Source organism: Natrix helvetica (genome assembly GCF_964273705.1).
Source record: "Natrix helvetica genome assembly, chromosome: 4".
Lineage (NCBI taxonomy): Eukaryota > Metazoa > Chordata > Lepidosauria > Squamata > Natricidae > Natrix > Natrix helvetica.
Genome location: NC_138550.1, coordinates 62,478,670 through 62,495,397, shown reverse-complemented (window position 1 = coordinate 62,495,397; position 16,728 = coordinate 62,478,670). Strand labels below are relative to the sequence as shown.

Sequence of the window (16,728 nt, the reverse complement as noted above, 5' to 3'; positions counted from 1 at the left end):
GAGGGATAACGAGAGGGAGACTACATTTCCCAGAACGCTTTGCCTAGGAGCTTGCTTTTGGATTGGCCGCCGCCCGGCCCAATTCGGGCCGGGAAAGTGGCGTGGATAACGGCCGCTAGCAGGTAGACGGGAGGTATTGAAGGGCGCTGTTGGGAAGCCATGGCATCGCTACGGCTCTTAAGGCTGCACCTGTCTGCGGGGAGCTGCCTCCTCTTCCTCCTTTGTTTCCAGTTCGGGGGAAGCCAGAAGAAGAAGGAGGTAGATCCCTCTTCACCTGCCCCATCTTTCCTTCTTCCCCGGGAGCACCGATAAGCCCGGGCAGTTGTGTCCCCCACCCTTCCCTCCACGCTGCTGGCGCCCTTGCTTTATTTGAGTGCATCGCTGCTGCTTTCCTTTCTTGTCCCCACTTATGCCATTCTGAGTCCTCGCTTTCCTTACCCTGTGCGCGTTTTGTATTTTACGCCCGCCGTTGCAACGCCACCGCGTCCTCCCGCTCCGCCTGGAGTGCCCCGGGAAGCCGGCGGCGCTGCGCTCCGTCTGCCCGCAGCTGCAACGCCACCGCGTCCTCCCGCTCCACCTGGAGCGCCCCGGGAAGCCGGCGGCGCTGCGCTCCGTCTGCCCGCCGCTGCAACGCCACCGCGTCCTCCCGCTCCACCTGGAGCGCCCCGGGAAGCCGGTGGCGCTGCGCTCCGTCTGCCCGCCGCTGCAACGCCACCGCGTCCTCCCGCTCTGCCTAGAGCACCCCGGGAAGCCGGCGCCTTCCCGAAGCCCCCGGTGCGCCTCCCACCCCCGCGGCACCTGCTTCCCTTCAGTCGAGCCTTTTCCCGCTGCCCTTCAAGCTCCTCCTCGGGAGGAAGGCAGGAGGCCAGCATGGAGAGGGAAAAGGACCAGGCGGAGCGGGAGGACGCGGTGGCGTTGCAGCGGCGGGCAGACGGAGCGCAGCGCCACCGGCTTCCCGGGGCGCTCCAGGCGGAGCGGGAGGACGCGGTGGCGTTGCAGCGGCGGGCAGACGGAGCGCAGCGCTGCCGGCTTCCCGGGGCGCTCCAGGCAGAGTGGGAGGACGCGGTGGCGTTGCAGCGGCAGGCAGACGGAGCGCAGCGCCGCCGGCTTCCCGGGGCGCTCCAGGCGGAGCGGGAGGACGCGGTGGCGTTGCAGCGGCGGGCGTAAAATACAAAACGCGCACAGGGCAAGGAAAGCGAGGACTCAGAATGGCATAAGTGGGGACGAGAAAGGAAAGCAGCAGCGATGCACTCAAATAAAGCAAGGGCGCCAGCAGCGTGGAGGGAAGGGTGTGTTACCCCTGCCCCCTCCTTCTTCGCCGTGCTTTTGAGGAGCCATGAGGCCGTGGGAGCCAGTAGGAAGGTGGCGGAGGGGGTGGGAGCGATCCCGGAAGCACCGAAGCCTCGGTGTTCTTTTTTTTTTTTTTGGTTCACTGGAGTATAAGCCGAAGTGGATTTTTCAGCCCAAAAAGTGGCCTGAAAAATTCGGCTTATACTCAAGTATATACGGTAGTTTTTCTAATTTATGGAATATTTTCCTTCTTTTAATTGCTGAGTTAAGTCCATTTATATTGATTGTAATCATTTTTTTCCTCCATGTTTATACTTTATATACAGGATTTATAGCTCTAGTTGATTTGGGTTCTCATTGTTATGCTGCGTATAAAGAAAATCTGTATAAGATGTTCTACAGATAGCATCTCCCCCCAGCATGGCTCTCCAAAAAATGGCAAAAAATGCTGTATTCAGTGTATAAGACACACCCAGCTTTTCAGCCTCTTTTTTTGAGGAAAAAAAGTGTGTCTTATACTCCAAAAATACAGTGATTATACATGTACTAACTGCGGCACATATAACATGCACAGTATTGGAAAAAAGAAAATACACCAGCAGAGTTAAATATAGTTAGGAAAATTTTGGCCTGTGCGGAAGCAGATAGGCTCACTCTTGAACTAAAAAATAAAGGGGAATCGGAATACTTTGAAGTCTGGAACAGATTTTATTATTGGTATAAGACAGTGATGGCGAACCTATGGCACGCGTGCCACAGGTGGCACGCGGAGCCATTTGTGAGGGCACGCGAGACGCTGCCCTGTCAGCTGGCCAGCGCGCATGCGCACGCTGGCCAGCTGAGTTCACCGTCTTTAAAAGCCATTTTTTCGCCCTCGTCAACTGGAAGTGACTTCCGGTTTGCTCGGGGGGTCGTTTTAAACACTCCGAAGACGTCAGGGAAGCCTCCGGACGGTCCCTGAAGCCTCCAGAGGGCCTCCGGGGGGGGCTGGGGAGGCTCTTTTCGCCCTCCCCAGGCTCCTATAAAGCCTCTGGAGCCTGGTGAGGGTGAAAAAAGCATGTAAAAAGGGGCGGGTCGTGCCTGTTGTGCGCGCATGCCCACTGGGGGGTCACGCATTGCATTATGGGTGAGGCACGCCCGCACACGACCCCCTTGCGCTTTCCCCACTTGTGGCACGTGAGCCAAAAAAGGTTCGCCATCGCTGGTATAAGACAAGGTGACAAGAGTGGAACAAACTGTAAATAACGTGATTGGATAGAAGGATAGATAATGTATTAAGTAGGCTAATAGTTAATGGATGAGATTATTTGTATATAATGTGATAGTATGGTCACTTCGATTTTGTGGTACTGCACTGTTTTAAATGTAAAAACAATAAAAATATATTTTTTTAAAAAGACAAAGGCCACTCTTTTGAAGACAGCAAAGTCCACATTTTGGACAAAGAGGATAGCTGGTTTGAAAGAGGGGTCAAAGAGACCATCTATGTCAAAATTGAACAGCCCTCTCTAAATAGAGGGGGAGGAATACAACATCATCTATCTCCAGGCTAAGAGACAGTCCTTTCAACAGTTCCAAAAAGGCTCCAAACCCATTTGCACCACCCAGGTGACCCTGATGACACAGATCAACCTCCAGGTAACCTTAATGACTCGCTAAAAGAATGAAAATGACCATCTGTGTACAAGGAGTATAAACCCACCATCCAGTTAGAGCTGAAGAAGCTTCTTGGATGAGAAGTGAAACATCTTCAAAGAAAAAACAGAAAGTCCAGTTGCCCCTTGAAAAAGCACCTTTGGGACAACCATGACCTGGATGACTCAGAATCTCCATAGACATTTGCAACTCCTTGCATTTACTATTTTCACAGACTTGTAAAGCAAAAGAAAACTGAAGTAATACATAAGCACAGTCGCGTTTTCATGTAGTGACCACTTGATTTATTGGACCCAACTACAATTGTTAAATGAAGACTACCTGTATTTCAGTGATTTTTGGGTGGCCACTGTAACTAGTGAGAAACAACAGAGGACTAGATTTTAGGGGCAACTTTTTCAGAAGTTAGTGTTCTGTCAATACAACCACCAGAAGTGGTAATTCTGTTCTATATAATCATTTTTTTTCTTAAACTGCCCCACAAACCTGTGGTTTTTAGATATGTATTTTTTGCCCTATAAGACTCACTTTTTTACTCCAAAAAAGAGGGTGAAAATCTGGGTGCGTCTTATATGCCGAATGTAGCCACCTGGGTCATCTAAAAATGGGGCAGGCAAACACCAGTGAGGAAGAAAGTGATGGCAATGACTGTGTGGATCTGTCCTTCCTCATTTCTGATAGCAGCGAAGAAGAGGAATTCTTGGGGTTCGAATAAAAACATTACAGCCTTATTTTTGTTACTTTCACTGTTTACTGTCTTTACTGACTGTTAATGAGAGTAAAGATAGTTCTTAATATGTTACATGGTTGACATAAAATTGTTCTTAAACTGCTGTTAACTTTATACAGTTGATATAAAATATTTTACTACAGTATTTGGTTCAGAATCTTTTTTTTCTAGATTTTCCTCCTTTAAAATTGGGTGCGTCTTATATTCCGGAGCGTCTTATAGGGCGAAAAATACGGTAATCCCATGTGCAAAAGAATATCCACATATGCAAATGATATATTTTACAGTATCCACTAGATGTCAGCAAAGGACATCTTGATTTCACCATATGCTGGATTATTATAAATGGAATGTGTGCAGGCTATATATTTTTTTAACAATATGTAGCATAAAGACAGATTGAGAACATCAACAATTTACATCTTACATTTTTCCTAAGGAAGAGTCAGTGCTTGATCTTTTCTTGTGAATACGGAAATCTGGATTTGTCTTTCCCAAGTTGGTGCTTTTCTTTTGGGATCATGCTGGCTGGGAAATCTGGAAAAGCTGTGGAAAGAAGTTGACTAATTGAGAACATTTTCATATTTGAGATTCAAACCAGAACTTAATATGAAGATAAAATAAAACAAATGCATGCAGTTTTTTTTAGTAGTTGACAGAAAAAGCTTGAGGAAAACAATTAGCATGCTAATCCCCTGAGTATATGGGATACTTTTGCCAGTAAAATTATCTGTGTAGACTGCTGATTTACTGTTCTGGAGCTTTGATTTGTGACATTGTTTCTTCCTAATTAGCCTAATAAATACTTTTGTATTTTTTCTCTGATCAGTTATTCTGTACCTTTGAAAAAAATTATGTTGTCAGTAAGATCATATGCTACCCTTATAAAATCTAACCAAGCCTCTCTTTTCCTGCTTCATATTTTCCAGATAACTGGTGTTATCCTTCTTGCTGTTGGTGTTTGGGGGAAGTTGACTTTAGGCACTTATATCTCACTTATTGCTGAAAACTCCACTAATGCTCCATATGTTCTCATCGGGACGGGTACCACAATCATTGTTTTTGGACTGTTTGGCTGCTTTGCAACATGTCGAGGAAGCCCATGGATGCTGAAACTGGTGAGGAGGTTAAATAATGTCATTCTAGAAAGCTGAAGGTTCAGGTACACATGTAGGCATACACCTGTGAAAAACATGAGACTATAGATCACTTTATTTGTATAATTTTGTCATATATCATTTTCTGAAATGCCTCAAATACCATGCCAAGCTAGAAAAAATAATAATATTTTTGAAAAACTATACCTACCGGTAAATATGAAATTCACAGTTCAACGTCTTTTTATAATGTGCATATTTATTATTAATATATAACCCAACAAATTTCTTGATTTGAAAAGAAAGGTGTTAATCTCATGATGAGATGATGAAAATTCAGGCATTTGGCAACCATCATACATATATAAGGTTTTAGTGTCCCACGGTCACATGATTGCTATTTGCCACCTTCCCAGCTGGCTTTCAGTAAGGGAAGTCAATAGGGGAAGCTGAATTCACTTAATGACCATGGCAAAAATGTCATAATATTGAGTGTGATTCACTTAATAACTGCATCACTTAGTGGCAGAAATTCTGATCCCAATTATAGTTGTACTATATGTATAGTTATAGTCCCTCTATACATTTTTATATAGGTTTTCCATCACAGTTATGGGAAAAAGTAATTAATATGAATCTTGGTGGGAGAAGGGGAATGGAAGAATACTACAGGCATATCCAAATCCATGTCATTGTGATAGCAGCTTACTTTGATAATAAATGGTTTGGCTGCAGTCCTGAAGTCAACAGAGATCAATAAGTGCATGTTGGCAGAGTTTTCTCTGGCAGCAACTCCCAACTAGCCTCCTTGAATGAACTGAGAATCAGAGCCAGCTGGTAGCTGTTGCTGGAGGAAACACTGCAGAAATCCCTGGTCAAGTTTCCTCTATGGGACCTTGGAGACTGCAGCCACATGGAAGGCAGATACCACTGATTTGTAATGGAACTATGGTTTTAGCCATCCAAAATATATACCTCTAATTTTTAAGTGCTTTTGAATAAAAGTAAGTATTTAATTCAGGATTTGTTTTTTGCCCAATTGTTCAAGCCAGATAGTTTTCTGTGCAATTGAAAACCCCGCTTAAATCATGATTCCTTAAATACTGTATCCTCTTCCTAGATCAGGCTCACCGAAGTGGTCAATATTGACCCTCAAGAGTTGATGAGACTCTTGTATGTCCCATTGTACATATATGTATGTATGTGTGTATGTGTGCGTGTTTAGAAGTTTGGAAGAAACATTCTTCACAAGAATTAAATATCAGTTAGAAATATAGCGTAGAACAATAAAGACTTCAGAAATAACGAAGTAATAAAATACCCAGATGGCAGTATTGTTAATGTTAGGCAAGTGGCAGTTGTTCGTTGCCCTTGCCTTTTTATAGAAGGTGAGGAGACCTGCTTTTAAATTCCATAAGGAATGAACGCTGAGCCAAATCCCATACATCGAAATCAGAAAAATTTGTCCCCAACCCAATAGTCATAGGTTAGAAAACAAGAGTCCAGCACATACTGGAATGTCACAGATTTTGTATTTCTGTATAATATTTTTATTTATTAGTATGCATTAACATTGCACATTTAGGCATCTATTCATATGACCAGAATGAATGCAGAATAAGAGAAAGAATTGCTTTCATTCCTTGACTTGACTGTATCCAAGCTATGATCTCACAATCTTCTTGTGAAATTTGAAATTAACAACTTATATGACTACACTATTGCAATGCTTTTTGGATACATACACGGAGTCCCATAACTTTGAAAGGGACTGGGATAGGCATAGGAGGACTGAGTTATCAGTAGCTTCTTAGTTGGCTCTAGACTAGCCCAGAAATGTTAGAACTACTTTCTCTTCTTGACTAAGCAGTTCAACATGCTGCCATTCCATTCCATTTCCAGTATTTTAATGGTTGGTTAGCCCAGCAGGAAAAAAATAATAAATCCACCAGTGTCAACATTACTGAACAGTTTATTTCTTCAAGAAAGAAAGTATCATTTCACCAGCCCTTTTCCTTTCTTTTGTGAAAAAGGCAACCCCAGGGAAGCAGCCGTGCACCTTCTTCATTAACATGCTGATTTTCTCAGCAATTTTTTTCAGCAATAATACATAAAGGATCCTAGAAAAGTCTTTCTGTTGAGTAGGAGGCACATCCCATCACATGAATACCTTTCTTTTACCAGATATAATATCCTTGTTGCAGTTCTTTAAAAAGACTCGGAGGACGGATCCCTCCCCCCCCCCCAGGTTTCTCATATCTGTTTTTAGTTTCTTGCAACTGAATGAGTAAACTTAAGAAAAAATGGTAGCCTCATACCCTGAGGGATCCTAGTTTGCTACCTTTTCATATGGTGCTGATTGTGTACACCTAAGGTTTCAAAGGGGAAATAAGAACAGCATATTAGAAGTACTGTTTTTCCCCGCAGGGTGAAACACTTTTCAGTGTGAGTAATCTTTTCTATACCTGTGGATGTTTCTTCTCTCTCTCCCCCCTCTCTTTTTCTCTCTCTCTCCTTTTTTAGTATGCTATGTTTCTATCTCTGGTCTTCCTGGCTGAGTTAGTGGCTGGCATTTCAGGATTTGTATTTCGTCATGAGGTGAGTCTAACTTCCTTGTTAGTAGTTGATGACAACAAAGGCTGAAACTTTTTAGGATACTGGGTTTTATAATTTAAATAAATTCAACAACTCTGTACATTCTGGGTGTTTCTTCAATTGGTAAAGGATGTACAGGCTTTTGCTATTATATACTGGTCTTAGTTAAATTTCTTTCTTTCTTCATTGCATAGATTTTCTTCTGCTACTTCCACTGAACAGGTATTTATGTAACTCAGAGTGGATTTGCAAGACCTACTGTATTTTTCAGAGTATAAGATACACCTTTTTTTCTCAAAAAGAGGCTGAAAATCGGTTTGTCTTATACACTGAATACAGCATTTTTTGCCTCCCAAAACACCGCCCCTTCACCAAAATGGCCGTGCATAGCTTTTAGGAGGCTTTCAGAGAGCTCCTGTGGGCTGGGGAGGGCAGAAATTAGCAAACAATAGGCAGTTTTTTGCTCAATTTTGCCACAGCCCCCAGGAGCACTCTATAAGCTTCCTAAAGGCTATCCATGCCCTCTTTTTTGCCAAAAAAAGGGCCTGTTTTTGCAAAAAATGGGGCATTTTTTGCTTGTTCCCCCTCCCCCCCGGAGCACACTACAAGCCTCCTAAGGGCTATTCATGCCCTTTTTTGAAAAAAAAATGGGGGTGTTTTCACGAAAAACGGGCTGTTTTTGGGAGATTGGCAGAGTGCAAAAACTTTTTTTTTATTTGCCTCTTCAAAACCTTGGTGCGTCTTATACTCTGGTGCGTCTTATGCTCCGAAAAATTCAGTAACTAAAATAGTTCTGTTGCTGGTTTGAAAATTGTATTTCTTTCCTACACTATAATAATTTATTTCCTGCATTCTATAAAAACAATATACCTAGAAATAGGAATAAAATTTATTTAGATTGATGAAATTAGTAGGTAATTTTAGTCCAAGACAGATGTGTCTTGCACCATTCTATATATATTGTGGGATATTTTTCATAAGCTGAATGAAGACTATTTGACAAAATGATCTGATTATAATAAAGGTGGGAATCTGAAAAGCTATTGTTGGTCCTGAAAACCTGTTTTGGTTTTCTTTCTATTTTCTTTAAATGTTATGTCAAATTAAGGAATGCTTTAGTGATATAGGACCTGGGATTTCTGTTTAGAAACACATTATCATTTCTAATTAGAAAATAACAGTTAAAACTAATGTAGAATATGCTTTATGCTTCTAAAAAGACCCAACATTTTTGTTTGGTTCCTGAAATGTTTGCTTTTTAGAAGCAGTTAAAGAACCAACCACTGGCATTTTCAGATTTGAAGGACTGAATATCCAGAAAAGGTATTTTGAAACATGTGGGAGTATAAAATCTGCAGTTCTTTAAAACAATCAAGTCTTCTCCTAGGTTAACACAGAAACACAAAGAACACTCAGAAAGTAAGATTCTGTTCTTGGCACAAATATATACCCTTCCAGGCTAATAATCAGTATTTTCCAGAAAACTTCTCAGTTTCTCTAAGAAACTTAGAGCAACAGTTCTCAAAGTATGGTCTTTTAGGAAATCCTTGAAGTCAAATAAATAAATATTTTAATATTTCTATATTTTAATTTCTAACATAGTCCTCTCCTCTTCACTCTATTCCATTCCTGACTTCTTGGCCCTTGCAGGACTGGAAATGATTAATACAAAGAACAAGTATCTTAGAAGCTGTAACATTTATTAGGGAAAAATGGTTAGGGTTACCACACAAGAATTCTGATTTTCATAAAGGGCTTCTCTATATCATCAATCAGGACAGGAATATTCTTTTTCATGCCATCATAGTGAAGAGGTCAAAGAAGAGGAGGGTAGATCTGCTGGGTTTTTTTAAGACATGGCAGCCTCATTCTTTTTAAATAATTGCTTCTCCCTTTATCAGTCAGGATTTTGGCTCTCATAGTATCAAATGTGATATTTAATTTTTATTTCTCTGTGATTGCACCAAAATAGGAAAGTATTGAATGTTCAGTGATCTCTTCCATTAATCTTTAATGTTTTTTCGAGAGGAATGACATGAGAAATATATTTTTGACTTTTCATCTAAAAATTATATTTCCTCCCTATTGAGGCTGGGCAGGAGAAAACTCACTGAAAAGTTAATTGGACTGTTGCTTCATGCAGTTTATCCCATTGTCTCAATTTCCTTTTAGATCAAGGACACTTTCCTTAGGACATACACTGAAGCCATCGAGAATTACAATGGAAATGATGAGAAGAGCCGTGCAGTGGATGATGTACAACAGAGTGTAAGTTTAGAGCTGCTGAACTGAAAATCAGTGTTTGGATTGCAGTATAAAGGTGTAGTTGTTGTAAAGCGTAAAGAGTCTTATCCTCTTCATGGGAGAATTTAATCAATTTATGTTAATTGATAGTAGGTTTGCTTCTTCTTTTATTATGTCACTTGTAAGTGGGTTTTGCCATTCTAGTTGTTCTTGTTTCTCTCTGCTCCTTTGTTCTTCCTCCTTCTCGTTCTCCTCGTCTCTTGTTCACTTCACTTCCTTCTTGTTGTTTAGTCATAGTTTCATCTATCATTAATTCCTCTTGTCTTCTATTTTCTCCTTCCTCTCTTCTTTTTTTGTTGCTCCTGTAAATTAAAGTAATAGTTGTAGAATTCGTATGTGCTATTTAGAGAGCCCAGTCTGTGTCTTCTATCATTCCAGGTAACCAAAATTCCCTCTGGTATCAGCCATCTAAAGTTTACTTGGTGTTTGATCAACTCTCCTGTCAGAAATTGATATTGTTTCTGCAGGTCTCTAACTCTTCTGGGTACTTGCTTTAGAAAACTCTCCACGAAGTTGCAAAAAATGGACCTACATATAATTTGCTTACAAGAAGTACACATCAAAAGACACTATAATAAACTCTTCGAGTACCCCAAAATTGGGAAGCTATATTTCTCGCTGGCCAACAAAAGAAATGGGGGGTGGTCTTATACAGCAAAGGAACAATAAAAGCCAAATCTATATATGCAGATGAAGAAGGGAGAATATTAATGGTGGAAGTAACAATAAACCACAAACAGATACTCTTGACAGTAATATATGCAAACAAGCAGCAAAATAATTTTTATGGGAAACTCCAGAAGAAAATTGCAGAACTGGATTATGAAAACATTTGTCTAATAGGAGACTTCAATGCAATCACAGATGTAAAGCTAGATTACAGAAGCAGTAAAATAAATAAAAAGGCAAGGAAAGCCCTACCAAAGTCTTTCTTTAAACTGGTGGAGGAAATGAATATTTCAGACATATGGAGAGAAAGAAATCTGGAGAAAAACAAATATACATACTACTCAAATAGCCATCATTCCTGGTCAAGGATAGACATGGCATGGATGACACTAGAACTAAGTATTAATATACAGGAAATAGAAATAGAACCAAATATATCAGGATTAAATGGAAAGAATATAAGAAAAAAGTGAGATGGATGTTGAATCAATCCATACTAAAAGACAAGGAATTCATACAAACAATAGAAAAAGAAATGACATTCCACTTCAAAGAAAATAGAAAGGAAGAGACCTCATTACAAAACGTATGGGACATAGCAAAGGCATATATCCGAGAGCTAGCTATTTCTTATATAGGAAGGAAAAATAGAGAAAAGAAGCAACACCAAAAAACTTTGGAGGGAGAGTACAACAGATTCATAGAACTGCAAGTCCAGTAGAACTGGAATTGCAGAAAAAGCCACAAGAAAAGAAACTCAAAAACCAAATGGAAAGAATAAAACACAAACTGACCCTACCCGAAAAAGAAGAATTAGCACACAAAATTAAGAGGCTCTGTGATGGGCCCGACCCTCTGGAATGACCTTCCCCCTGACATTAGAACGACTACGGACCTCCGCTCCTTCCGCCGGAAACTCAAAACCCACCTGTTTCACCTAGCCGGCCTGGCCTAATTCCAGCTTTCCCACCTCAGTTTGTATTTTTAAATTTTATGATTTGGTTTTAAGGTCTAAGTTTTTAATTTGTATAAATTTGTACAGGGGTTATTTAATTCAATTTTAGTTATGTATGTCTCGAGTGTATGGTTTTTAAATTTGTACCTGTACACCGCCCCGAGTCCCTTCGGGGAGAGGGGGCGGTCTAGAAGTTTAATAAATTAAATTAAATTAAATTAAAGAGTATAAAACAAAACTTTTTCAAAAATGCCAATGTCAGAAAGATGGTTGGCATATAAATTAAAAAAAGAAAAAGAAAAAACAGATAAAAAGCTTGATAGACAAGAAAGGTACATTACAACATCAAAATGGCAGCAAAATAAAAATAATTCAGAACTACTATGAAAATCTGTAGGACCAAGAGGAACTATCGGAGGATAAAATAAAATGATACCTAGAAGAGGCCAGGTTACCTAAAGTCCCTGAAGAAATAAGATCTACATTAAATGAAAGGATAATAATTTTTGAATTAAAAGAGGCAATTAAGAGACAGAAGAATAAGAAAACACCAGGACCAGACAACCTACCGGCAGTATTCTATAAACAACTCAAGATTCCTTGGGACTATTACTGCTGGAAGTTTACAATGAAGTCTTGTTAGAACCTAAAATATCAAAACCTGGATGGAAGGATCCTCATACCAAAAGAAGATCCATCACCCTCATACCAAAAGAAGATGCAGACATCACAATTTAAAAATTATAGACCTATCGCACTTCTAAATGTGGACTATAAAATCTATTCATCAATAATAGCTGAAAGATTGAAAAGATTCCTGAAGGAGTCAGGAATACATGTAGACCAGAATGGTTTCCTGCTGAATAGACAAATTAAAAACAACATGAATTTTGAACACATTGGAATATTATGAAGCACATCCCGAAAAACAAATGACTCTGATATTTCTAAACACGCAGAAAGCATTTAACAATGTAAACTGGTGATGATACTGAAGCGAAAAAATATGGAATTTGGGGTGAAATTTATCAATATGCTCAAGGAAATATACACTAAACAGACAGCAAAAGTGTTTGTGAATGGGAACATAATAGAAAATATTAATAGTAAAAGAGACACAAGACAAGGATGCCCATTGTCCCCCTTATTATTTATTCTGACTCTGAAAGTGTTAAATAGAATCATTCATCAAGATATAGAAATAAAAGGCATGGAGATAAAAAAAGGAAAAATACAAACTACAAACTTTCCAAGATTTGGTTTTTATCCTAGAGGAACCGCAAGAAATGGGATCTAAACTAATAAAGAAAAGAAGACAATTACTTAAAAATTAACACAGCAAATCAAAGTGGATCTGGAAAAGTGGGAAAACATGCAATTATCATGTTTTAGGAAGAATAGCTGCTATCAAAATGAATATCTTACCGAGACTGTCATACCTGTTCCAAACAACTCCAATAAAGCTAGAAAGAAAATAATGTGAGGAACTGAATAGAATGGTAACCAAATTTATATGGCAAGGTAGAAAGGCAAGAATTAGGCTGAAATTAATGCAAGAATCTACCAATAGAGGAGGTTTTGGGTTGCCAAATAGGGAATTATACTATCAAGTAGCTGCCCTTGAAGGAATGGATATCTCTGAGACATAGATGATTACTTGTACTAGAGGGACATGACTTACAACTGGGATGGCATGCCTTTCTATGGTACAAGAAATACAAAACACATAAATACTTTCAAGGACATTACATTAGAAACCCTCTGCCTTCAGTATGGGCAAAAATAAAGGAAAAACACTATTTGAAAATACCAATCTGGCTTTCCACGATGGAGGCACTAATGAACCCAAATGTTATGGATATGGGGAAAATTGTAAGATACAAAGATATTTTAAATGAGAAGCGGGAATTGAAAAACAAACAGGAATTGAGTAGCCAAGGGATAAATTTAGCATGGTGACCACATCTACAGATACAATCTAGATATTATAAAAATGTTAAAACATATGGTTTTTATAAAGAACCAACAAAATTGGATCAAGTCATAATAGGACCGGAGGAGAAACTGATTAAAAAGTCTATAATTATTTATTGACTATTAAAATGGAAGAAGAACAAGTAAAAGAAATCATGATAGTATAGGCTAAAAATTTTGGGTCTTCTATAGAATTTAACAAGTGGAAAAAGTTGTTAGAAACTATAAATTGACAACATCCACTGCATACGAAGCAAACATACAAAATGTTTTATAGAGGGCACTTCCCACAGCTTATTTATATATCGCTTCACAGTGCTTTACAGCCCTCTTTAAGCAGTTTACAGAGTCAGTATATTGCCCACAACAATCTGGGTCCTCATTTTGTTGACCTCAGAAGGACGAAAGGCTGAATCAAACTTGAGCCTAGTGAGATTCGAACTGCCAAATTGCAGGCAGCCAGCAGTCAGCAGAAATAGCCTGCAATACTGCATCCTAACTACTGTGCTACCACAGGTCTTACTATAATAATATTCCCTTGATTATGTTTTCAGAAAGATTTCTTTTCTCTATCTTTATTTGTTTGGAATGTTTTGAAATCAAATGCATAAAATCTTTGCCAGTTTTGTAACAATTTTTCCTTCCTTTTTCTCATCCTTATTAGCTGAGTTGTTGTGGTGTCCAGAACTACACCAACTGGAATACTAGCCCTTATTTTAGTGAACATGGAATTCCCCCAAGTTGTTGTATGAATGCAAGTGACTGTAATTCTATGGACCTGCGTAACATGACAATTGCTCCCACTAAAATAAACCAGAAGGTATGGTTCATTTCAGGCTTTCAGAATAAAATATTTAATGCATACATATATAGATGTATTTCTCTTATCCCTCTGTTATGCCCACTATTTTGTGATCCTGTCTTTGGCTATTGATTATTGAGTAATAGCAAAAGTAAATTAAGTAAATAAATTAAATAAATGTACCAAAACATGTTTCTGGCAGATTGCTAATGCTCTTATCATGGTGGTGATGTTTTCTAGCTATTAACAGGAAAAATGTTTTCCATATGGCCCCATTAAAAAACTTTCTCAGTGATTTCTGAACTAACTTCCTTATCTATTATGGCTATAAACTTTTTAAAAATCCTTTCTTTTTACAACTCTGTAATCCCTTAATTTGGCATAAAGTTGGGGAGACTTAATGGAGCTGAATGTTTACTTGCAAATGTCCTTCCTGACACCACACGGAGTTTGCAGCAAAAAAAAAATTGCACCCTGAGAGAGAAACATTGGCCGCTACCTAGGATTGAACTCTTAACCTTCCAAGTGGGAGGCGAGCATCTTCACCACTAGCCCACCACACCACTCCTATTATGACTACAAACGTCCCCATAATAATTATTGCTTCAAGCAAAGAATTCAACAAATAGATTCAAATCTATTAGCAGCTGCTTAGTGTAAATGGCAAGTCTACTTGAATCTGTTTATGACAGTTTTTATGGCTGTCTTTTATTAGTTTCTGTCTCCTTTTTAAAATTCATTATTTGGGACATGTTTCACGTGTTATGTGCTAACAATCTAAATAAATGTAGAAAACAGAATAAGTGATCAGAGTCTATCCTTTATTAGATATGTTACTGTAAGTAAGTAAATCTTTATTACAGTCAAAGACCAACAATACACATTAGTTTTTACAATATGTTAAAAAGTACTGACATTAAGATATAATTAAAAAGTATTGACATTAAAAGTGGAAAATAACATACATAACATAACAGATTGTTCGGGTCACTCCCTGGTTTACCTGGGTGCAATGCTGTTAAGTATAGGAGTAAATACAATGGTCCAAAGATTGTTAGAGATATTTCCAGATAATTGGTACAAGATGACAACTATACTTCTGTAGCCAATTTTTTTCTTATGGACATTGCAGCAGCACAGAACTTTGCCACTGCATACGTGGTAACCGGGTTAGTGTCCTGGAGGAGAAAGCCTAGATAAAAATTGTCTGCCCTCCCTGGCAATCTCTCTAATAAGGGGAGAATATGTGCAGACCTACAAGCTCTGTATAGCTCACAGTGTAAATAGAACATGTGAATTATCTTCTACTTCTCCTTTACCACATATACAAACCCGTTCTGCTATAGGTGTTCTCTTATACCTGCACTGAAGGAGTGCTGAAGGAAGAATGTTAAATCTGGCTCTGAAGAAAGCTATTCTTTGTTTTGGGAAGATCAGGTCCTTTAGATATCTTGCCAATTCCCACACACCCTGTTTGATTCTGTCCCTACTGTGGAGAGGCAACCTATTTAGTTCTTCTTGGAACTCCATGTCCTTCATTCTATTAATTACTACTTGCTTTGCTTGATCAAAGCCTAGGGACATTAAGATTAACGGTGAGAGCCTATAAGAGCCCAGTTTGTGATCAATTGCCTGTTTCCAGGGGGAGGGGAAATTGTCAGTCAACACTAGTGGGGACAGCCCCTCTGGAAATAAATGCATTTTAAGCCAATGAATGATCATCATCTTCCAGGCTCTTACCTGAATTTGAGGCATGCCTGTCTCAATTCTTAACTGGGCATTTGGAGTTCCATTGGGTGCAGCTAAGATGGCTTGCAGGAATTTGGTTTGTATGGTTTCTAACAAGTCTTTTTTTGCAAGGATTCCTGTTTGTTCCCCATATAGAATTAGTGCCAATGTTTTGGCCTCAAAAAGTTTTAAGGCAGCAGGTACTAACGACCTCCACCTGTATAAAAGAAATATTTAATTGCATTTGAGGACCTATTGGCTACTTGCAATGTGTGATCCATGTGCCTTCCATGTCCCTTGCGAGTGGAAAACCACCCCAAGGTATCTAAATGTTCTAACCTGTTCCAAACTATGTCCTTCTATTTTCCAGGAGTATTGGCTTGGTCTTTTACTAAATTTTTAATTTATCAAAGTTAAGGACCAGCTTGTTTTGCCTGCAATAGCCGAGTGTTGCCCTAATTGCTCTCTTCAGTCCTATAGGGGTTTGTGAAATGACAGCGGCATCATCAGAATATAAGAGAATTGACACTTTGCGTTCTGCTAGGTTAGGAGGATGGAAATCAGGGTTCTGTAAGAGATCAATCAGGGGATTAATATAGAAGTTAAAGAGGGAGGGGGATAGGATGCAACCTGCCGTACCCCTTTTTGTACTCTTCTTGAAGTTTATGTAGATGTTTTGGCATACAGTTTACTAATAACGCTTAGAAGACAAATGGGTCTATAAGTGCCTGGGTCATTTCTATTACCTTTTTTATAAATTGGTATGATAATTGCTACTCCCCAGTCTCTAGGCATATGGCCTGTTTTATCTATAAATGTAAACAGTGATGCTAAAAGTGGAGCCCACCAACTGGTGTTCTTTTTTATTATTTCTGGCAGGACATTATCAGCCCTGGGTGCCTTATTATCCTTTAGGGCTCCAATCAAC

At 39.3% G+C, this 16,728-nt stretch overlaps 1 protein-coding gene across 2 annotated transcripts in view; it reads left to right on the top strand.

Moving 5' to 3' along the window:
* Window positions 1–16,728, top strand: part of TSPAN7 (tetraspanin 7) — a 100,938-nt gene that overhangs the window by 62,572 nt on the left and 21,638 nt on the right. Inside the window, exons 2-5 of one of the 2 annotated variants that reach the window (XM_081950058.1) lie at window positions 4,606–4,794; window positions 7,297–7,371; window positions 9,541–9,636; window positions 13,935–14,090. In XM_081950058.1, the coding sequence (XP_081806184.1) occupies window positions 4,606–4,794; window positions 7,297–7,371; window positions 9,541–9,636; window positions 13,935–14,090 (516 nt within the window). The remainder of the gene's footprint in view (window positions 1–4,605; window positions 4,795–7,296; window positions 7,372–9,540; window positions 9,637–13,934; window positions 14,091–16,728) is intronic. The other variant, XM_081950059.1, reaches the window with a different exon arrangement.